This window comes from Trachurus japonicus, chromosome 23 (assembly GCF_045865225.1).
Source record: "Trachurus japonicus isolate A0001 chromosome 23, Traja_1.0".
Taxonomy (NCBI): domain Eukaryota; kingdom Metazoa; phylum Chordata; class Actinopteri; order Carangiformes; family Carangidae; genus Trachurus; species Trachurus japonicus.
The window spans coordinates 18,827,835-18,851,518 of NC_140929.1; the positions used below are offsets into that span (position 1 = coordinate 18,827,835).

Here is a 23,684-nt window from a genome sequence, read left to right on the forward strand (position 1 = left end):
ATACCGCCATCTAGTGGAAAATGGCATGAACAGAAATGTATATTTATATAGACTAATCTTTAATACATGATTGGAAAAGAATAATTATAATATTTCATATTTACCTTAAAGTAATAGATACATTGACAAATTAATCAATACAATAACTGCTGTCTATTATAGTCTAGTAGTGTAGGCTACTGACACATTATTGTTATTGCAGTTTTATTTTTATGAAATTATTATCATCATTATTTTGCATAAAACTGCAAGTCTAATATTAACTCTGTGGGACACTAAGGGAAAGTCCAGTTTTCTCTTCCCCCTCTCACAGTGCAAGGTGACACCTGAAGGGAATTCCCGGTGACAGCTGACAGCTGGCCCCGCCCCCCGCTGCCCGCCTGCAACTGATGTCCAAACGCTGCGGATGGTCCTGCCCTGGTCCTGTCCCGTCTGCGGCTCTCCTCCTATGCAGCTGCGCGTTGTGGTCCAGTCTGTTACTGCTCTGTGACGTCACTTCGAGGAAATGAAAACCTCGGTAAACTGCTCCCGACCATTGAGGCTGCGTCAATCGACCACAATAAAGCCAGAGTGGACAGGAAATCGCGGCAAGTAAAACTAAAAAACAAAAGCTCAATGTTGTGATTTTAAACTTCTTACTAAAGAGACCAACGTTAAGATTAACGGTTACAGTGAATCGCCACAGTCGTCAACAGATGTTTGATAATACGGAAAGCCAGAGGGGGCATTAGTTGCAAATTTCTATATTGCACCTGTTATGTTACTGGACTGGAGTCACAATAAAAATGAAAGAAACATCACATTCTTTCTTTCTTTCTTTCTTTCTTTCTTTCTTTCTTTCTTTCTTTAGCAAATTTGTCATCACGGTACAAAACAGGTAAAAGTACACCGTATGCAAAGTCTTTACAATTTTTGTAGACTACTCTGGACCAAAAAAAAAAAACCCGTCAAAGTGATTTTATTTTTTCCAAAACATTACCGGAAGTGCCTCGTTCCTGCACGTGACTTGACGAGGCTACCGAGCAGGAACAACAGTACAAGGTTGTTTGACACAGTTTGCAGTCAGTCGGAGTGTTTCTGTGTGTTGGTGGAGGTATCGTTAGGACTGTGTGTGACTCGGAGGCGGACGGCAGGTGAGTTGAAACCTTTCGGCTCGTTTACCGTTTGTTGTGACGCAGTTTGGTTTGGGGTTCAACCGGATCCGCGTTGTGTAAGTTCCTGGGAACTTTTCTATGTTTTTAGGTAGAGTCGCAGACTGGATGGGCCCACCCGAGGAAAGCGAAAGTAAAATTATACCAACGGAAGGCCACAATGAATATTTTTTATAAGACTTATCACAAGCAGGCTGTCTGTACTGTAACTCGTCGGTGTTTAAGTGACATTAACGGTGTGGTCTTCACTGTTTTGGTCTCTGAAGTGAGTAGTTTAAGCACTGTATGTCTATGAAATAGCCTACCTTTAAATTATTGACTGATATTTACGTATTGTGTAGCTGAAGCAAACAACACCAGCACTCTGTCAGTGAAGTAAATTTAAGTGTCATGTGACAGGCTGATTAGTTAATTTCGTTTACAGGCCTTATCTGTGGCTGTTATTCTGTGGCTGTGTGCTGAATCACTGAGTCACCTGGTCACATGGAGCTCTCTCCTCCCTCTGTCTTGGATAAGTCAATAAGAGGAAATACTGATAAATATTGAGAAACACAACAAAGCGTTGCAAGTTACTTTGTCTAGCTGTTGAAAAGAATGTGTAAATATAATCTTGTGCAGGACAGAGGAGGTGGAACAAGCTATAGGAAGTCAGCTCTGCTGCTGTTCTCCTTCCCTGATAATAAATGTCTCAATATTGCAGTTGTGTCAGTAATGAAAAGTCAAAACTCTCTTCTGCTTCTTCTTGTTTCTTCTTCAGCATCATGGCGTCTGGAGGCCCTGTGGTGAATGGTGACATCTCTCGCTCTCCTGGCCAGTCTGGCACGCTGGAGGAAACCCTTCAGCAGATGAACATCCTCATCCAGGAGAACAGAGACCTAAAGGGTGAGAGAGGTTTGCAGGTGCAACATCTGGTTTCATGATGGAGGACACAGCTGTGCGTTCAGGATTTTCATTTGTCGCTGCTGGGAAGAACTCTTATAAAGTCATTCTTCACAACAATGAAAGAATATATAACACGGATAATAAATATGGAAATACATAGAGTAATATTTGTAAAAAAAAAAAAAAATTATAGGTCATACCTGTCACAAGTCAAAGGTGAGGGTGGAGCCAAAATGTGTAACTCTGGAAAGGGATGGAGGCAATGCAAGGCAATTTCATTTGTATAGCCCTTCTTTCTTTTTCTTTTTTTTTTTTTACAAACAATTTGTCTCAAAGGGCTTTACATGGCATCATAACAACATCCTCTGCCCTTAGACCCTCACATCCACTGAGGGAAAACTCCATAGAAAACCCTTTTAAAGGGACAACAAGGAGTTTTGGAAAGCAAAGTGTTTTCACACTACATTTCCCATGAGTCTCCGTGCACGGTGAAATTCTTGGACCGGTGCAAGACGGACGAAAGCGAAAACATTTGCCAAGAATGTTTTCAAATCAAGAATGAAAGTTGGAGGTTCGAAGACAATCACATACCGTTGTAGTTCCGACCATAAATGGCGATTTGGCAGCGTTATTCCCATGACCCGCCGGGCAGCGTCCGCAAAACCGAAAGTAGGAAACGCTGGTCAGCTCGCCCAGCATTTCCACCACTAATAATAATAACAAAGCAGGCCCGTAGCCAGCCTTGTGGAGGGGGGGGTTCTTTTTTCCCAAAAAGTGGACCCCCCCCCCAAAAAAAAAAAAAAGTAAATAAATAATAATAATAAAGGCACACACTTCTTTTTTTCCCCATTATAACTTCACTTTGACATCACATGTTTCTCTTCCTCCACTATCCTTTACTGTTGCTCTCATTTACAACAAAATTTTCACCATGTAATTAATTTTTATATATATATATAAAAAAGGCTTAGCTTTTTCATAACAATAATCATAATAATGTTTAATGTAGTTAAATGTATCTGTCTCTCTCTCTCTCTCTCTCATACTCACACACACACACACACACACACACACACATAGGTACCTGCAAACTGGAAATGATGATAAAGTAAACCCCTGTAGGGGGGGTCTGGGGGGATCCTCCCCCCAGAAAGTTTTTATGATTTTAAGAGGTAAATGAAGCATTCTGGTGTACTCTGAGAAGAATACAATGGGAAGACAACATTCACTTCAGATAAAAAAACAAAACAAAAAAAAAACACACATTTGGTAGGCTACTGACTGAGGTTTCTATCTTTGTAATGGCAAGAATGGCTGGACTGTATGACACTAGTCTAGTGGGGAGCTGTGGCTGGTGAGAAAAAACAAAACTTTTTTTTTTTTCAATCTTTTGACCTGGACCAGCCTTTCAAGGCCCCGTTTCCTCTGCTTCACCATGAGCCTCTTTAAGACCACACCACCACCACTTCTGCCCTGTTCTCATCTGTATGATGGCTGTAGCTACTGTCAGATATTAATAAATGAAAGGAGGCTCCCATTCCCATTTGGAGGTTGCAGGTATAACACACGCACACATGCACATGCACACACAGTAACGCACGCACGCACGCACACACACGCACGCACACACCTGTTGCTGTCTCCCTCTCCTCTGCTCTCTGGACTGGGCTGCCTGGCTGTTCTTTTGGGCTACCAAGTGTGCATGGGTCTTAAGGACCGGACGCGTCAGTTCAGTCCGAAAATATGTAGAAATTAATTACGGTAGGTCAGGTCGCGCTCCTACTCGGCTTCTCTCTCTCTCTCTCTCTCTCTCTCTCTCTCTCTCTCTCTCTCTCTCTCTCTCTCTCTCTCTCTCTCTCTCTCTCTTTTCTTTTGGCCGGGTTCGGACCAACTTAATTCAGGGTCCGGGTTTCAACACCCGCGGGTCAGACCGGGTTCGGCTTTTAACTTTCAGGCCCGTTCAGCTTGATGCCAGGAGCAGGACTTTAGAGCAGCATGTCAGTGCTGCTGACGCAACACACCGCACCGCAGGTTGCAGAGCGTCAACTCGCGCGGCGCCCTACTGCGCTATGATTGGCTAGAACTCACAGGCTTTGGGCTGTTTGCTTCAGCAGCAGTCCAGTCAACACGGGTACACGCATCCCACACCAATCAGAGAGTTATTAGAGAGTCTAATACACGACAAGCACCGCATTTGCGGCAGCGGTGGGGTGGTGGGGGTGGGGGTGTGTGTGTGTGTGGGGGGGGGTTCGAACGAACCCTCCGATCCCCCTTGGCTACGGGCCAGCAAAGTAACGATAGAGACAAAACGATTTTATAACCAAATACTAACTCCTCGTTGTCCCTTTAACAGGGAAAAAATAGGAGAAACCTCAGGGTGAGCAACAGAGGAGGGATCCCTCACCCAGGACGGGCAGATGTGCAGTAGATGTTGTATACAGACAAGAAAACAGTTTATAACACAGAATGTGGAGACATGGAAATGGTTAAGATCTGATCAAGGCAGCTTCTGGTGGGAGGGAAGGCAGGGAGGGCAGGCCAGTTTAATGGGAGTGCTGAGAAGGGAGCGCCTTATGCAGGCGGTGGAGAGGAGAGGAGAGGAGAGGAGAGGAGAGGAGAGGAGAGGGCTCCATGTAACCAGATGTGTCCCCCAGCCCTAACTAAAAGCTCTGTCATAGAGGAAGGTTTTAAGCCTGGAGTTCAAATTCAGATCTTCCGTCTCCCTCAGAGGCGCTGCGTCAGACCAATCTGACCATGAAGGAGCGTTTCGAGGGTCTGTCTGCATGGCGAGAGAAGCAGCGGGAGGAGCGGGACTTCCTGGAAAGCAGGTTGGAGGAGGCTCGTGGCCGCATGGAGGCGCTGACCCGCCAGAATCAGGACCTAAGCAAGAGACTGGAGGAGGCAGGAGGGAGCCAGGTGAGCACGGAGAGCCCTGCTCTGTTGCATTAGGTGTTAGTAACACTTTTAGGACTACATTTTCTTCATTGGTGATGTGCGATGTCATGTTCAGGCAGCACCGTCCAATCAGGGGGCGGAGCTGGAGGCCCTGCGTGCCCAGGTCGCTCGCCTGCAGGCGGAGAAGAACGACCTGGTGGCCATGAACTCTGAGCTGCAGCTGAAGGCGGAGCAGGGCTCTGGAGACGATGACTTCATCGAGGTCATCAGGGTGTCGGTGAGCTGCAAAACACACACAATAATACAAAGACACAGCTATTTATATGGTTTTATTCAGGATTTTGTTTTATTCAGCGTGGAAAGACCCCGGGGCCCGTTTCAGACCGGTCAGTTCACAGATGAGTCTGATGTTAGTCAGATCTTAAGCCAGAAACATTAGACACCTTACCCCCAGGCTAACTCAGTCCTAACATCACTGTTACCATGGTAACAATCACTGACACCTGCTTTGATCAGTGGCACCAAACGATAACAAAACAGGAAAACATGGTTCATGTTTTGTTGTTAGAATTGAGAGAACTTCCCCTCACACAGCCAATACTTATTTTGAAAAAAGTCTTAATTTACACAGAATTCATTGTACTGCAGTCTGGTTAAAAGGACAGTTCCGGGCAAATTCAACCTGGGGCTGTAGTTTCCTAGTATTTTAGGTTTAAAAGAATGAATCTGCAGATTTTTTAAAAAATTGCTCTTGTTTTGCAGTAGTTCTGTGTGTCCCTGCAGCGCCACGGCAGCGTGTAACGGGAGCGGACGGATCATAGGCTGTTTAGGCTGTTTACATCCCACAAAACTGCAATTTTCTTTCACAGACAATGTCAGATGGCCATTCAAACATACACCGAGGGATTTGTTTACTTCAAGAAAGCTGACATGTTTGTAAACAGAGTTGTAATACAAAGTCTCGCGAGGTCCCGCGCAATCTTGTGAAGTCTGGTGCGAGAGTCAAGTTGACTGTCTCAATCTCTCCTGTTTGTGTTATCAACAAAGGAATATCAACTAGGAGGCACGGTGTTTTCGTAGCCGTAAGAGTAAGTCTGGATGTTGTTTATTCTGCCTGTAAAAATACTCAGCATCAACTTGACTGTTGCGCAAAACTTTGTATTCCAGCTCTGTTTACAAACATGTCCACTTTCTGGAAGTAAACAAACCCCTCGGTGTATGTTTGAATGGCCATCTAACGTTAAAAAATTGTGGTTTTGTGGGATGTTAACAGCCTAAGATCTGTCGTTCCCATTATATGCTACTGTGGCGATGCAGGAACAGACAGAACTACTGCAAAATAGGAGCAATTACAAAGAAAATCTTGCCCGGAATTGTCCTTTTGTATCCTGGTCTAACACTCCACTAAAACTATACAGTATTCAATTATTGTGACATGTTAAAGAAATCCACATCAGGTTTTCAGTTAAAATCCAGTTTCATTCTGTGGTGATGGCTGTAAACCAGAGTTTTGTTGTCCCACTGGATGTTTTGTTTGTTTTGTTCCAAGGATGGAGCCGTCGATGGCGTGAGCGACGTGTGCGGCACAGAGCGCAGCAGACGCCCGGAGCTGAGCATGACGGCGTCCCGGCTGGACAGCAAGGAGGGGACGGTGAGCCAGTTACTGCAGTCGCTGAGGAATGAGACCCAGCGGGCCGACCGGCTGCAGAAGGAGCTGCAGGACTCTGCCGCCAGGTGGGTGATCCACCAACAGACCGCTTGGTCTTCAAACATCTCCTTTCTATATTCGATCTCACCTGTTGATATTTGTGACTTGACGGGGCAGAATCAGAGAGCTGGAGGAGACGAGGAGTAACGTAGAGGAGTCGACACAGACAACGCAGCCAGAGAACACAGACAAGGAGGATTCTGTGAAAGAGAAGGTATTTTTTTACTCAGGAACAGTCATCATATTTGATGTTTGGTTAATGAGAAATGGACCAATGGCTTTCACTGTTAGTGGAATCAATTTTTGCAAACAATTAACAAGAAAATGATGCTTGGTTTTGTCCCTTCATCTGATATACTGTATGTTAGGGCTGCATTACTGGCATACACACACACACAGTGAGCAGCAGAGCAGAGAAGACTTTTGCAAGTGAAAGAAAAAGTAAAAGGTCAATAAGAACTTAATCAAACCATCTGTTCAACAACAGAAAACATCACATTTGTATTGAATTTCTCTGAAAAGCTGGAAAGCTAGAAGGAAACTAGCCTCGTAAACCAGCCTCTCGCGGAAGTGCATTTCATTTCATTCCGAGGGAGAGTCTGACCTCATCCCCGAGCCAATCAGCGTCGCCCGCTGTGATTGACACAGCACGTTGGCCAATCAGGGACCGACTGGTGCAAAGCCCCGTCACTACACCAACTTGCTGATTGGCTGAATGGGGTTGTCTGTCAACGCTACTACCAAAGATATTAAACCGTCTTTGCTACTACTCCCGCCCTGCTGCCGCCCACCCCAAACGCTTAGAGGGGGGATGAGGCCAGACTCTCCCGAGAAATGAAATGAAATGCATTTCCGCGAGAGGCTGGTTTACGAGGCTAGAAGGAAACTGCTCTATATGTGAATCTAACTGGTTGTGTTAGTTAAATACTAACTGATAAACTGACACCAGCTCTGTCCTTTTCTGAATTTATTAACCAGTAACATTCTGAGCTAGATCAATAAGAATATGGATTAATTTTAATTAAAATCAGCTGGTTGAGCACATATCTGTTTAACAAGTGTTACTTTGTGATTATTAATTTATTTTAACACATGAAGCATTATGTCACAAAGAGCGTCTGCTGCTGCCAGACAAATATACTGTATAGTTTGTGCTGATTAATTAACTGTGCTGTAGAGTTAATCAGATTTTTTGAAGGGAACATTCATTGTTGAAATGAATTAAATATTCAATCGAGATGGCCGATGAATAAAAGAAAAATTGTTGTTGTTTCGAATACTCAGGCAGCATCTGAGGTGGAGAATCTCAAATCTCAGATGAGGACGCTGTTCAAAGATCTGCAGCAGGCCCAGAGTAAGCTGGATGAAGCAGAAGGCATGAAGAAGAACCTGCAGGACAGGTTAGACTCTGACACACACACACACACACACACACACACACACACTAGATACTGTGCATACCCACCCCCATGCACCATGAGTGGGCAGTTGCTCACTTACCACGTTTACATGATGTTTTTAAAGCGGAATTAATTATTCTGAATTAAATAGTTCGGAATTAAAATATTTTCCTTCGAGTTTACATGGACATAATAATTCCGAATTAGGGTTTACATGGAAAACACGTTAAATCGCCTTTATTTAATTCCGCTCAACGTCTGGAGGTCGGGAAGCGTTCTGATTGGACAGAGGGTACACGTGTTTACGTATTTACGTCTACCGGAAGAAAACAAACTCCATTCTCAGTGTGTGAAGTGAACAGAGCTGCAGCCGCGAGCCGCTCCGCTGCGCTGCTCCTAAACTTAACAACAACTTAGAAGCAGAAAGTTTCTCCTCTTAAAGTGAAATTCCGGCGTAAGTGTAAACCATGGTCAAACACACCGTAACACCGAGTTAGACCCCCCCTCGAGAGATCAATTTGCCCGACCGCTACATTCACGAGATCCACCAACTTCAGCAAATACCGCAATATCGCCACACACGGCGCTCTCCGGATCCACTGTCTGACCGCAACCAAAACGCCACCATTTGCCCAAAATAATGCTCAGAACTGCACCAAATGTCATCAATAGTACACACAGGGTCCCAGCACGTAGTACGAGTTGTCAAACATCTGCTAGCTTTGCCTGTTTTCTGCAAGGAGATGCAACTCAACTCACCTACTTCTCCTCCGGGAGCCGCTCGTTCGTGAGGAAGCCCTGACGAGTCGATCACCGAGTGCACCGGAGTTCCGCAGCTCAATCAACAATTACCTCATGGAAATACAATCAGAGTTTTTTTAATTTTTATCTTGCATATCACTTTATAACTATTATTATCGAGTGCTGGCCACGATATAGGCGCAAATGAGCATTTTTAAGAGCTGCGGAACTCCGGTGCACTCGGTGATCGACTCGTCAGGGCTTCCTCACGAACGAGCGGCTCCCGGAGGAGAAGTAGGTGAGTTGAGTTGCATCTCCTTGCTAAAGAAAACAGGCAAAGCTAGCAGATGTTTGACAACTCGTACTGGGACCCTGTGTGTACTATTGATGACATTTGGTGCAGTTCTGAGCATTATTTTGGGCAAATGGTGGCGTTTTGGTTGCGGTCAGACAGTGGATCCGGAGAGCGCCGTGTGTGGCGATATTGCGGTATTTGCTGAAGTTGGTGGATCTCGTGAATGTAGCGGTCGGGCAAATTGATCTCTCGAGGGGGGGTCTAACTCGGTGTTACGGTGTGTTTGACCATGGTTTACACTTACGCCGGAATTTCACTTTAACTGCCAGGATGGCCTTCCCCGGGTGTGTGAGCCTGGTGCCGCCGCTGCTCCAGAGGGGTGGAGAGGGGCGAAGCTCACTGATCGCCTTCCCGGGCTCACACACCCTCATTGCCAGGATCGCCTTCCCCGGGTGTGTGAGCCACCGGCGGCCGGGCACCGGGGTCTGTGGAGCGGGTTCATGAAGCCTGGTTGTCCAGACCAGCAATCGCTCTGGTCCCGACATGATTCACTCACAACACTGCGGCTGTAACGTTATGTTGTGTGTGTTGTAGCCGAAAAGTAGGCTACAACACACACAACGTAACGTTACAGCTGCAGTGCTGTGAAGCGGGTTCATGAAGCCTGGTTGTCCCGACATGATTCACTCACAACACTGCGGCTGTAACGTTATGTTGTGTGTGTTGTAGCCTACTTTTCACGGTTAAATTATCACCGCGACACACACACAGAGCGGCGAGTCAGTTAATACGCATGCGTAGAACGACAGGAATTAATTTTAAAAAGAATAAACGTTTACATGATAGAGGAATTAATTAATTCCGATTTAAAATAGGAATAAACTACCCACTTAATTCGGAATTAAGTTTAAATCCGAATTATATTTTCACTCGGAATTAAGTGTTTACATGATCTTTTTAAAGCGGAATTAACTTTAATTCAGAATTAAATGATTTTAATTCGGAATTAAAGCTCTCATGTAAACGGGGCAAATGACAACATAGATCTGTCTGTTATATTATAATGACTCTGGATAAACAGGGTGTACCCTGCAGAGACAGACACAGCTTGGCAGGGAGATGATACAGGACATGACCTGCAAATCTGTACATGTTTCTTCTTTTTCTTCTTTGTTTAAACACTGTCTCACTTTATTGGCATTTGACATGATAGATCCACATGTACTATATAATACAGTTACAGTTATACAAATGTCCGCTTCAACAGTCCAGGTCAGCGCAGGTTCTAAGAACATTATTATACAAAATCACAAATGAACAAAACAACCAGATTTATTACATCAAAAAAAGTTCTTTAGTTTAGTTTCTTTGATCATGTGCTCATAGGACATGGGACAGACAAAGGATTTTATATTATTTTGAAGATTGAAAAAGAGTAGGTTGAAGCTGTTAAAGCAGAAGTAAGCGGAATGTTTGTGTTAATATAAGTCTTAAATAGTTATATCTTCCGTGTTTGGTCTGAAACATGGGTCTGTCAGTCACTCTGCTCTGCTGTAAGCCGAGGAGAAAACTTTCCTTGTATCGTACAACCTTTATCCAATGAGGAGAGAGAACGGCATAAAGGGGCGGTCCTCTCTGTGTGTGCAGCCAAGGGATGCGTGTGAATGTGGTGACGTAGGGACGAGGGCGTGGACTGCTAACTCCATCGGCTGACAGGAAGTTAGCCAAAACGACCGGATCACTGAAGATCCGGAAAACTCACCAAACTTCACAGAAACATCCGACCCCATGCCAGATTAACTCAACTCCAAGGACATGTGCCCCCCCCCTCCTAGGGGGGGCACAATAAGCGTTTAAATTTAAAAACTTTAAAAATTCCTACCAAACCAACGGTAGATGCTACAGTTTTGAAACTTCACCACAATGTAGCCTCAATACTGCTGAAACTTTTGTCCACTTAAACTCATTACAAATTATGAAGTCCATCACTGTTTTTTTCAATAACTGTAAAACTTTTAAAATGTATCTCCTCCCACAATTTTAATTCAAAAACTGAATTTTTGAGAACATTTTGAATTCTGCTCTCATGGGAACAACTGCAGTCAATGTGAGTGTGGAATTTTTAAACATCAGATTTTCTCTTATGAAGCAAAACACTTATCATTAAAAACAAATCACCAACATTTCCATGCTGTCAAGATGCAATTTATGTATTATCAGATTTTTGTTTAGATGACTGAATTTCTGACATTTTGACCATTTCATCACAACAGCTGCCCGGGCACTGACTCACCTGAGTGGATAAATGAAGCTACACAGCAGGTCTCACTACCAGCCAATTAGCTCAGCGAGTTAGGAGCTGGTTCTTGGTGTCAGAGGCTGTGGGTTCGAGATCCAGCAAGGGTGATGATGATGATGACAGATCAAAATGTCAGTTGTCCTCAACACTAAACACAAGACAATTGTCCTAATGGTGGCATCACAGCAAGCTTAAAAATCCAAATAGCTTGGACTGGACCATGTGCGAAGGCTCCTAACATCTTAGAGTCACAGTAGATGTTTAACAAATATCATTACCTCAAAAACTGATTTTTCTTTTTACTGTGGTTTCAAATCTGCCTACACGACAGTGAATGGCTTACTCAATTTGTGAAGCCACTGTTGAACTGCCACTTGTCAATTAGCTCAGTGCGATAGACAACGGTCCTTGGTTCCCGAGGTTGTGGGTTCAATCCTCAACTAATGCAAATTGGACATTATAAGGACAACTGTCTTGTCTTCCTATTCTCCTGTTTGTTGCTCAGAATTGCCTAAATTTGCCCAAAAGTAGCCTGCATAAATTTGCCCAAAAGTAGCCTGGACCCGACCCATCGCTGCGCAGCAGCTATAATTAAGCATTGTTTCTTATTTGGTGTGATTTAGCCGTCCCTGAGTCTGATGTTTTGTTGTGTGTAGATGCCGGGAGGTGGAGCAGGATGTGGCCACTCTGAAGGCTCAGCTGGTGGAGAAACAGACGGTCCAATCAGAGAACGACAGGCTGAAGCTGCAGCTGGACAGCATGCAGGCGCAGAGCCAGATGGAGCAGAAGAAGGCCGGGGACGAAAGGTGAGAGGTCGCACCACAGATACAGTACACACATTCACACAAACACACACACACACATGGCATTAACCTATCTACGATAATCAACACTCATTTGGCATTTAAAGCCCTCAAGTTACCATAAGGGGTGTTTTCCCTGCAGTGATTAGACTATTTTTACACACACACACACACACACACACACACACATGCTCTCTTGCTGAGTCACTGATGGAAACTCCCCTCCCCTCTCCCCCACAGAAACAACCTAGCCCAGCTGAAAGATGCATATACAAAACTATTTGAAGACTACAATGAGCTCAAAGAAGAGAAGAAGAAGAGAGAGGTATGTATGCACTGAGCAGGAAGCTGTTCAGGTTCACGGGAGATCTGGGCTTTGTTCAGGGTTTGTTGACTGTGTTATATATCAGGATGGGTGGTGTGTTTGGATGACATCAGGGAGGGCACAACTTGAGGAGAAAAAAACAACAACTTTATTTATATACTAATCTTTTAAAAAATAAATTTGAAAAGTACATCTCAATAAATTACAATATGATGGAAAACTTCATTTATTTTAATAGTTCAACAGGAGCAATGGAAGTCAACAGGGATAAGTTATAGAAGCAGCAAAATGTTTTTAAAACATCAGATTTGTTAAAATGCACAGTACAATGTTGTAATATGTTTTTTTTGTCATTTGAAATAACACATGCATCATTTTCTAACAAAAGCAAGGCTGAATGCCCCTGAAAATGTCAAAAGGTGTGACCACAAAATAATGAAAAATTAAGTATTTCATCCATCTACAGTGGATTTAAGTGTACTTGTAAAGAGTATACATTCTTCTGAAAACATTCAATTGAAATAGATTTTTTTTGCTGTATATCTATATTTAACTTTTAATGCATTTTGGCAATACTGAGCAGGACATATCCTAAAAACACTGCTTTTTTCTAGATAATGTGAGAAATTGTGTCAAATTGGTCAAGAAACGTAGTGTTGCATTGCATCACATTTATTACACATTTGAGTCCAGATTAATTTTCTGTGTATAGTCAGATTTTTATGAAAAAATACCAGTTAACACCACTTGACATTGGGTTTCGTCACGTCATTGACCCATCAATGTGAAGGATCTGTATATAAAAACACATGCATTGAAATGCATGCATCGCCTCAAACACAGTAGAAGCAGTAAAACAAAAAAGATGAGATGACATCACATAAAAGCAAGTCTGTGAAGAAGCTAAACAAGCTAATCAAAAAAACATAACCGTGAACATTTAATGTCAGCTCTGAATATGTCAGAAAATCAGTGCATCCGCAGATCAACAACCGATGCGTATGTAAACACTCAGGGCTCCACTGTAAACCCACAGCAAACCGCAGAGTGAGCCGCCCTCACATGTTGGGACGTTATGATACAACATCAGATGGCTGGAGGTCTTTGTGGCATATTGTGTGTTGTATATTGTAGCCTATATTGTGTGTTTTTTACCATTACTTCCTCGCTGACCTGCAACCCTTTCTTGCCCCTCAGCGGTGTAATGAGGAGACAGGCTATATAATTTTTTTGCCTCATCGCATTGTTTTTGGATCAGAGCAGCATCAGTGTGCCAGGTCTCAGACACACCTGTCAGGCTCTCATGGCTGCTTCAGATCGGACTTTGACCAGGCCCGAGAGCTGTGTCCACATTATCATGATTATCTTTATACATCTGGGGGGGCTGTTCCAACAGGTGCAGGACTTTATCATGTTTTATAATCAGTCAGCACATTGCAATTAAAAAAAAGGGGGAGGTGACTAGAGTTCTGACTTTGCCTGTATTAATAATGACCAACTTTAAAGTTACACTATCGCAAATACAGCAGTAATAGCAATTTAAAAAAAACTGAAATTTGCAATAAATAGGTCCAGGGGAGCCATACCTATCTGTACACAAAATATAGCCAATGGTCTAGTGCCTGTGGAGCAAATTCAGAATTCCTTTTTGTTATGAGAGGAGGAGAGGCTCCACCTCCTGAACGGCTTGCTATGTAAAGAGGATGTTTTCTATCTGATACGCGGAACCACCGGCCCCATCTAGTGGCCGAACAAAGTATTCGAATTTGCGATAGTGCTGCTTTAACAAACAAGTCTGTTTTCAGCTGTAGTCTTGTTGTGATTTTCTCCATGATAAACACATTATGAGACGACCGCTTCTAAATGACCTGCAAACATGTTGGACCTTTGCCCTGTGCAGTCTCAGCTGGTGCAGAAGGAGGTGGTGGACGAGCTGCAGCAGCGGCTAAGTGCTGCTGAAGAAGCCCTGGCTGCTAAACAGAACAAGATTGACGACATGAAGCAGGAGATCTTCCAGAAGGAGAAGGAGCTGGAGACCATATCTGTGTTCCAGGCTCAGGTCAGTGGCTGTTCACCAGATGTCGTGTGATTTTGCCGTCTCTTCAGTTTCCTTGGTGGTCATTGTGTCTCCTCCGTCCTCTCCGTTGCAGGCCGAGGTCTACTCCTCAGACTTCTACGCCGAGAGGGCGGCCAGGGAGAAGCTGCACGAGGAGAAGGAGCGTCTGGCTGCCCAGCTGGAGTACGTAAAGAAGCAGCACAACCAGCTTCAGGAGGAGATGGACTCGCTGGGCCGGTATGGATTACAAAACCAACCTTGCGTTTGTACAGTAGCTTTATTCTTGAGGAGTGTCGGCGTGGCTCGAGGTCAACACCGCCTCTTCCCATGTCTCTCCACAGGCAGTCACTGAACGAGATGCAGAGGAGACATGTTTCTCTGGGAGGGAGCCCACATGGAGCTGGTGCAGCCGTGGTTGGAAGAGGTATGGCTGTTTTTTATGTCTGAGCTCATTCTGACAGACACCTTTGTCCTTTTTTATTTCCCTGACTCACCCCCATTTAAACAGGAACGATGCAATATTTTTACCTTAACTAAGCTTAATTTTGTAACCTTAATTAAACAGCTCCAGAGTCCTAGTACTGGTTAAATCAATGACTTGTAACTTGTTCCAGGGAGAATGGAGACTCTCTGCCTTCCACCTAGCGTCTCTTGGCTGAAAGATGGCGATGCTCTCTAAAGCAAGACCCTTGTTATATAAAAGAATAATTATAAGGCTACGGAAACCAAACACATTTTATTTTATAGCGATTATACACTACAAATATATTAATGGGTAGTATATTCAGATTGTTAATTATTACACACTGGACCTATAAAGCGCCATTTACATGTAGCCAAAATGGTGATATTTATTTATATGTGTTTAGGCCTTTCGTCGACACAAAAACTGGAGCTTCAGGTAACCAAAAATGAGTATCTCTGAAAACTTCTGGATTTGGAAAAACTCTGTTTTCACGTTTGCATGTAGACAGGAGGAGACGTTGTTTTAGGCCTCAGAGTGGTCTCTAAAGTCTCCATGTAGCTCTGTTTTAAAGTGTGGACAGCAAAACAACTCTCTCACTCTCACTGATTAATGTAAATATCACCTAACTGCAAAGTCTTGTTCTCATCAGGATCCTGTAGGAATGGTGAGTCGGTGTTTCCAGTGATCTGATTCATTAGTTTTGATGTAATCAGTTTCAATCTGAACCAGAACAGATTAGGAGTTCAGCATCATTTACCACGGTAACACGTGAATCACCATCATGCCTCCTCTGGCACACCGTACCGTACCGTACCGTACCGTAGTGTAGTGAGTGAACCATGGAGCTGGTGCAGGTGGTGACTGTTGGTGTTTGTGACTCTAAGGTACTGACTGGCAGCAAGGGAACATTCCTGAACACGCCTGTCCCAAGTGCAACGAGATCCTCCCAGACCTGGACTCCCTGCAGATCCACATCATGGATTGTATCAACTAGATCTCAGCCTGTGGAAGCGGTTACAACAGTTAGCACCTTAATCTGAGTCTTCCTCTGCTCTGACCTGTACATCCTCTCTGATCCTCGTGACAACACTCCACAGATCACCACAACCTCCACTGCCAGATGGAAATGTTTCAGAATTGAAGTTGATGGATTTAGGTTTGTACCAAGGATTACTGCATTGGGGTAAAATTATGCCACCTCTAGCATGGTCTATATTTTAAACTACTCAAAAACATTTGGAATACTAACATAATGAGATCATAGAACACATTATCTTAGAGGTTTGAGTTTCACAATTTCTCCAGGTAAAACAAAACTGCAAGCATCAAACAGGAAGTGCTCAAACTCTTTCACGAGATATCAGTTTGGTGCTGTCTGCTTGTCATATACATGTTAAATAATCAACCAAAGCTGAGCCTTTACAAGTTGTATTTGTACCAAGTTGGTTGCTGAAGGCTTTTTTTTATGTTTTGAAGTAACCTCATCAAATAAAATTCTTTATTTTTGCTTGGGAAAGGATATTTTAGCTCAAAAATGGGTTTTTAGTGTTGGTGTAAGAATGAGCATGCACCATGTGGGCACTTTAATATTAATATATATATTATTTTCACTCTGCAGATGATATCTGGAAATAATAAAGAATTGTATTTAATTAGTTAAAGGGATAGTTCACCCTAGAATGATATTTCGCTCATTATCTACTCACCCTCATGTTGACTAAGGGCTGGAAGAATTTTCAGAGTCCACCGTCCCTTCTCTGAGTTACAGGGGGTCTCGGCGTAGCAGTGCATTTCAATGCCACGGTAGCAAAGGGACACCAGAGCTCTTCGTAAAAAAACACACACAAAAAAACATCCAAATACCTCCATGATGTTCGTATGTAATGTCCGTCTTGTGCTGAAGCCCCAAATTGCGTAATTGTCCCGAAAAAAATTAAATAAGTCCACATTCCAAGCATGTTTGTAGCATTAGCTCCTAGTGTTGTTGTCCGCTCTTCCGCTGCCAGCGCGCATGCGCAAGGTTCGCACTGAGACCGACTCGAGTCTTCAGTATCAGTGCGAACCTTGCGCATGCGCGCTGGCAGCGGAAGACCCGGACAACAACACTAGGAGCTAATGCTACAAACATGCTTGGAATGTGGACTTATTTAATTTCTTTCGGGACAATTACGCAATTTGGGGCTTCAGCACAAGACGGACATTACATACGAGCATCATGGAGGTATTTGGATGTTTTTTTGTGTGTGTTTTTTTACGAAGAGCTCTGGTGTCCCTTTGCTACCGTGGCATTGAAATGCACTGCTACGTCAAGACCCCCTGTAACTCAGAGAAGGGACGGTGGACTCTGAAACTTCTTCCAGCCCTTAGTCAACATGAGGGTGAGTAGATAATGAGCGAAATATCATTCTAGGGTGAACTATCCCTTTAATGAGTCTCACTGTAAGTGAGAGCCTCTGTACATTACTGTATGTGGATGTGCGAGAGGTTCCAATACTGCTGATTCTGTGCTTTGAGGACTATAAAGGTCTCCTGACCCCATGTTGTTATTCTGTCAATAAAAGCCATCTATGGACTTCTGACTTACAGTATGTTTATTTATGACAAAACACAGTATGCTATTGTACCCTCAGTAACCTGGACAAGAGAAGCAGAGGGCTGAGGAAAACCCAGACAAACGTCACACTATGCTTTACAAGGGAAAATACAAAAGGTGTTTCAGCAGTTCACACAATGACACTGTAGACGCAATCGGGGCATAATATTCCATGATACATAGTACAATGAAAAAGGTTAAAAGTTACCCAAACGCCTGCCTAAACAGATGCTTTGAGTTGTTTTCTCAAAGTTTCATACAGTAGGAACAAACAGACCATAAGGATGCAGGCAGAACATTCCAGAGTCTGGGTGCTACAGCCTCAACCTTTTAACTCTACATCTTCGATACAGTTTCACAAGTAGTAATCACTGCAGCGATTAGTACTTAATTACATCTGTAGCAGCTCTTTCTAACTGATGCTGGTTGAAGCAGGAATATGGACGGAGTGAGTGATTTAAGAGTCAGGGGCGGGAGATCTTAGAAAATGTAATGATAATTCTTCAACTGATGGTACAGGTAATGTAACATGGATAATATAAGGGCTGTTAATCTAAATAATAAACAGTCAGTGAACAAACTGATTTCAAAAAAAAAAAAATGCACTGCCTCACAGCAATATTGTTGCTGAGAACAAATAGGTTTGTTACTGTTATAACACTGATAACAGAAAACCATTACACACAATGTACATCAATCAATCAACTCTCTTTCAATGATGCACATCAAGAACATATTTTTTTTCACCCTCAGTCTTTCTAACAATATCAATCCTATCTTATCATATCTTAATGTATCATGCTGCAGCTGTCTTTTATTAAGTATATTTTGCTTTTTGCCCTTAATTGACTGGTTAGTGGAGAGAAGTAGGAAATGGGGGATTCAAACCAGCGCCGGCTGCAGAGAGGACTGTACCCTCTGCACTTGGGGCACCTGCTCAACCAATTGAGCTAAATGGCGCCCCACATGCTGCAGCCTTCTGTTGCCCGTCTGTACCATATGTGTGGGTTTGTATGGAGTTTATTCTGGGGTTCGGTCAGGTCACCAAGGGAACTGGTTCTCAGTCGACTTTGCCTGGTTGAATAAAGGTGAAATACAAAATGTCATATTGAATGAATATGTCAGTGATAGTAAATAATGCATTTTATTATTTAGATGATGCAAATAAGTACCAAAGGGAAAGTAGTTCTACTGATTTACGCAAAATGTTTAATGAAGAAAATCAGGGCCGAACCAACCAACCAATGAGAAGGGAAGAAAACGAAAAGTGAAGTGAGGAAAAGGAAGTGTAACAAATAATAGAAAAATTGTCTTTGCTACATTCATACTTACTTGCTAACAACCCATGACTGACCATTTCCAGTAAGAGAGACTCCAAGAACTCGTCAGCATTAACTCTTCCCTCATCATCGTGGGCTGGTTGCTCAATGTTTCTCTCTAGAATTACAAAACAAATTCCGGCATAGGTCAACACATGTCATTATGCTTTTTATGGGCACTGTCAACATAAATTAGGGCTAAACCATTTTGAAAACTGCAATATGATTTGCAAGATAGCACAGGCATCGGTAAACTATTTCACTATTTTCACAACTATTCAAGGGCCGTGTGGCTGCAGGTTTTTGTTCCAACCAATTAAAGGGGTAGTTCGACATTTTGGCAAATTTGCCTATTGCCATAATCCCTATAGTTTTAGGGGTAGGTGTATGTTGTTTTGAGATCCGCAGGGCAGAGACGCAAGCTGCTCAGTGAACACAATTCACAACGTGCACATTCACCACACTATGAAATAATTATGTATAGCTCCAGGATCTGGAGAGAATTCAACTGGAAGAATATGGTCAGATTTTTTATAACTCCAAAGATTAGGAAAGGAGAGGTGTCTATTCAGCAACCATGCTGGAGAGCATGTGGTCACATGGATGCTGACCATACACACATATTCTGGTCCTGACAAAAGTTAAAAGGATACTGGGACAAGAAAATGGAGGGGTTTAAAAAAAAAAAAAAGGATATGAGATACCAAAAACGTGTAAGATACTCTACTTGGGGAATTTAACACGAGACATAATACAAAAAGAGGATGAGTATCTCGTTAAAGTGCTGCTATCAGCCAGTAAAAAAACAATTGTACACACAAATCCTTGCGTTTGAGCGTGCTCAAAACCCAAAGCTATGCTGGAGCGGCACGTGTTACTTTGCCAACCTGCTTCTCTAGCAGCAACATGCTACCCGATGCCTAGAGCTCACACATGTAAATGGCATTTTGAAAAATCTACTGCCCATTAAAATTTTTTTTTAAATATCAGTTTTTATAGACCAAAAACGCCATTTAGGTGTGGATGACAGGCCCAAATGCATAGAAAAGTAACTTGTTTCAGCCGTTTGTGTTTGATTAAATTCCAATTATTTGTTAATCCTCAATATAGATCATTACTGTTAATAATTTGCTTACCGGGCATGAACACTCCCTTCTTATGGAGAACCATGAAAACTGTGACTGGTTGGTAGCCACATGTCACACATGAAAAGGTGTATGAATGATCTGTCATGGCTTCATAATGGAGATATGCACTCAAAAGCTTCTGTTTGGAAGGGAACCGTTTGCCACACGTCTTCTCCAACACATCTACAGTACTTCCAATGGACTGGTGGATCTATACGAAGGCATTTCAAATATATAACAGATTAGTCATTTTACTTTTTTTTTTTTTTCAGAAAGAATAACAACTTTGTGTAATTGCTCCTACCTGGAGAGTGTTTCGCAGGAATACACAAAGATGCAATGACATCAGAATGTGATCATCAAAGTTGTGTACTCCATCACTGCACTCCTGATAACGGTAGACCATGCCACATGTATAACAGAGTTTGCAATATGTTGATATTCCTAGAAAGACAAGCAAAAAACAACAAATTGATGCGTAGACAATTTCAACAATGCATGTTTGCTGCAAGCATTGGACATAATTTAACTATAATGAACTTTAAAACACCATGTATACTTCATTTTAAACCTCATGATATGTGAACATGCACAAATGTTTATTTCTTCTACTACTGGGTAATATGTACAGTACTGTGCACAAGTTTAAGGGACTGTAATAAAAGTGAAGATGCTTTCAAAGATAATGCAATGAATAGTCTTTATTTATTATGGATTAACTTCATCTAAAGTTCAGTGAACAGAAGAAATCTACTTGACTGGCAGGTTGTTGAAGCATCTTGGAGAACTTGCTATATAATAGTTCTTCTGTCTCTTCAGGTAATCCCAGACTGAGGACTCTGTTGGAGGGCTGACTACCATCTGTTGCAGGACTCAGTCTTCTTCTTGTGAAATCTAATAGTCATTGTTGACACTGGCTGTAATGTTTAGGGCATTGTCATGCTGCAGAATAAATGTGGGACAGATCCGAGGCCTCTCTGATCGCACTGCATAATGGATAAGAATCTTCATTTGAAGTACCTAAAGCATTTGGACAGTACTGTACATTCTAAGGGCGGGGTATTGTATTATCTTCATTTTATTTTTCTTATTTTAGAAAATTTCATCCACCTAGTATATCTGTCTTCTTCTATTTCATTTTTTCATTTGTCCATTGGGAGCTTGTTTGTATCAAAATAATTCCCTTTCTTGGGATCAATTACGTTTTTTCTGATTTGGATTAATATTCATATATGTTAAAAAAAACATTTAACATGTCAACTCTAAATGGCCTCTAGTCACGCAGTGTTTGACATCACACCGGAATACATAAGCCCCAACAGACAGACAGCAGAAATACATAGATGCAATGGGCTGTGAAAGAAAGGAAACAAAATAAATACCTTCTATTATGTCAGTCACAGTCACAATTTTGGCAGTTGCGGTGATGAGCTGCGGTTCACCGAGTATTGTCTGGTCTGAGCACTCTGTGCAGACGGTCTCGTGTGGAATGAAGTGCTGTGGAAAGTCACTTGTTGTTCGTATAACATCAGGAGGAAGATGAGCAGGAATTTTCTTCCTAAAGATGTATTTTACCATACGCGACAGCACTGGATCCTCTGGTGGGTACTGTGCTCCTTCTTCCTCTAACAGTTCCTCCCAGCATTCAATGGCTTCCTCTTCAACACACGGAACATTCTCAAAAAGCTCCGGGGCCGTCTGAAATAGATGCCACATAGCGATGCATTTATGGATGCAGGACTGTGTTGGTTTAGCACATGGGCAGCTCCATTCGGTCTTTTCGCGGTCATACGATACTATCACTCGACCTAGTCTACTGTAATAGGAAATGTCAGGCTCGTACACAGAAATGAATTTTCTGCTGTGAGGTTCTCCGACATTAACCAGACATGAAAGAGGCACTCCCTTATCTTCGGCTTCAGCTTGCCGCTGTTGACATTTTCGTTTTTTGGCCACACCAAACCAGTTGTCCTGGACCATTTGGTTTAAACTGTCTTCATCAAGTGTAGTGGTGTCAGTTCTGGCGGGTGGGCAATACTTGAGTGACTGCAGGTGATGACACTCGAACGACATCAGGTTGCAGCTTTCCGCAAAGTCGGCATTTAACCTGCACATGTCCATTTCGCACCTGAAGTGGCCAACTTCTTTTTTAATGACGTGGATCGGAGAGCTCGGCCCTAAGAATGTTTTTTTCACAGCAAAAACTCCATTTTGTGGATCGACGCATTCAGAGCTTAAATGGAATTCAGACGTGATATCAGACGTGATCCCAGTGTGCTTTCTTCTTAGATGCATCTTCATGTTGCGTCTATACAGCATGAGGCCACAGTGTACACACTGGACCTTCCGCTTCGCACTGGATGTTGGCTGTGGTGCCCGAGTTTTCCGTGTGGCAACATGGCTTGATACAGGACCGGTGGCAACGGGGGATGATGCAGGACTGGTGGAAATAGGGCCTAATACAGGACTGATGTTAACAGGGCTTAATACAGGACTGGTGGCAATAGGACTGGTGGCAACAGGGGCTGATACAGGACTGGTGGCAATAGGACTGGTGGCAACGGGAGCAGATACAAGACTGGTGGCACTGATGGATACTAGAGGACTGGTGGCAGCAGGAGTTGATAGAGGTCTGGGGACAACAGTCGCTGATACAGGACTGGGGACAACAGGGGCTGATACAGGACTGGGGACAACAGGGGCTGATAAAGGACTGGGGACAACAGGGGCTGATACAGGACTGGGGACAACAGGGGCCGGTACAGGACTTGAGGCAACAGGGGCTGATACAGGACTGGGGACAACAGGGGCTGATACAGGACTGGGGACAACAGGAGCCGGTACAGGACTGGTGGCAACAGGAGCAGATTCAAGACTGGTGGCAAGTGCAACTGTAGATACTAGAAGACTGGCGGCAGCAGGAGTTGATAGAGGTCTGGGGACAAGAGGGGCCGGTACAGGACTTGTGGCAGCAGGGGCCAGATTTGTGGTGCAGTTCTTTAAATGTGAAATTAATTGATTTCTCCTGATGAGTATTTTCTCGCAGTTTGTACAATGGAAATGTGCAGATGGCCTGCATTTGTGGCCGCATTTGCTTATGAGGTAATCTGCAAGACAAGATTTAAACAATTAGAACAACCGACAGCCTCACACACACTGCACACATAATTAATGGGCAAGGGAAAGGGAGACAATAGGCTTTTCTCTCTACAGTACATTCAGACCATACCTCCATGGTGCACTCCTCGGTCTAAATGGTTCCTGATGTGGTAGTAGATAGTGTGTCTTTGTGCGGTATTGAAGCAACAGCATGGACAGTGAAATACATCTGCTGCTGCAGGTATGACTGGTTCCTCCTTGGGACGGAAATGGGTGGGATGCTGCAGACACATCCACAAAAACAGAAAGGCAACTGAGCATTAAGATCAAGACACACCTATTTGTCCTGTTTGCAATATTTTTTCACATTCTAGTTAGTTCATTGACTCATTCAAATGAGCTATATTCAACATTTCCGGGAAGTTAGTCAACTTTGCTATCAGGTAAAGCTGCTAACTTTAATTAGCTAAAGTCGAGTAGGATAATGTAACCATTAACCTAACGTTACTGAAACGCTGAAGTAAT

The 23,684-nt window shown here is 43.1% G+C and overlaps 2 protein-coding genes across 3 annotated transcripts; one reads left to right on the forward strand and one right to left on the reverse strand.

Annotated features, from left to right (window-relative positions):
* Positions 1-984: 984 nt before the first annotated feature.
* On the forward strand, positions 985-16,515 carry optn (optineurin). 2 transcript variants are annotated; one of them, XM_085769085.1, is made up of 13 exons: positions 985-1,133; positions 1,909-2,033; positions 4,762-4,949; positions 5,044-5,205; positions 6,478-6,662; positions 6,754-6,850; positions 7,921-8,036; positions 12,028-12,177; positions 12,415-12,499; positions 14,400-14,558; positions 14,650-14,792; positions 14,897-14,979; positions 15,906-16,515. In XM_085769085.1, the coding sequence occupies exons 2-13, from the start codon at positions 1,913-1,915 to the stop codon at positions 16,013-16,015; spliced, it is 1,599 nt and encodes a 532-aa protein (XP_085625211.1). In that variant the 5' UTR covers positions 985-1,133; positions 1,909-1,912; the 3' UTR covers positions 16,016-16,515. The 2 variants fall into 2 exon arrangements, with proteins under 2 accessions (XP_085625211.1, XP_085625210.1); XM_085769084.1 differs by having other exon boundaries at positions 4,762-4,965; positions 5,051-5,205; positions 15,906-16,296.
* Positions 16,516-18,342: 1,827 nt separating this feature from the next.
* On the reverse strand, positions 18,343-23,548 carry LOC146962849 (uncharacterized). The gene is made up of 6 exons (XM_085769428.1): positions 23,290-23,548; positions 21,443-23,167; positions 20,365-20,504; positions 20,070-20,271; positions 18,947-19,051; positions 18,343-18,688 (listed from the first exon to the last, which is right to left on the reverse strand). The coding sequence occupies exons 1-6, from the start codon at positions 23,450-23,452 to the stop codon at positions 18,675-18,677; spliced, it is 2,349 nt and encodes a 782-aa protein (XP_085625554.1). The 5' UTR covers positions 23,453-23,548; the 3' UTR covers positions 18,343-18,674.
* Between the last annotated feature and the right edge of the window lie 136 nt (positions 23,549-23,684).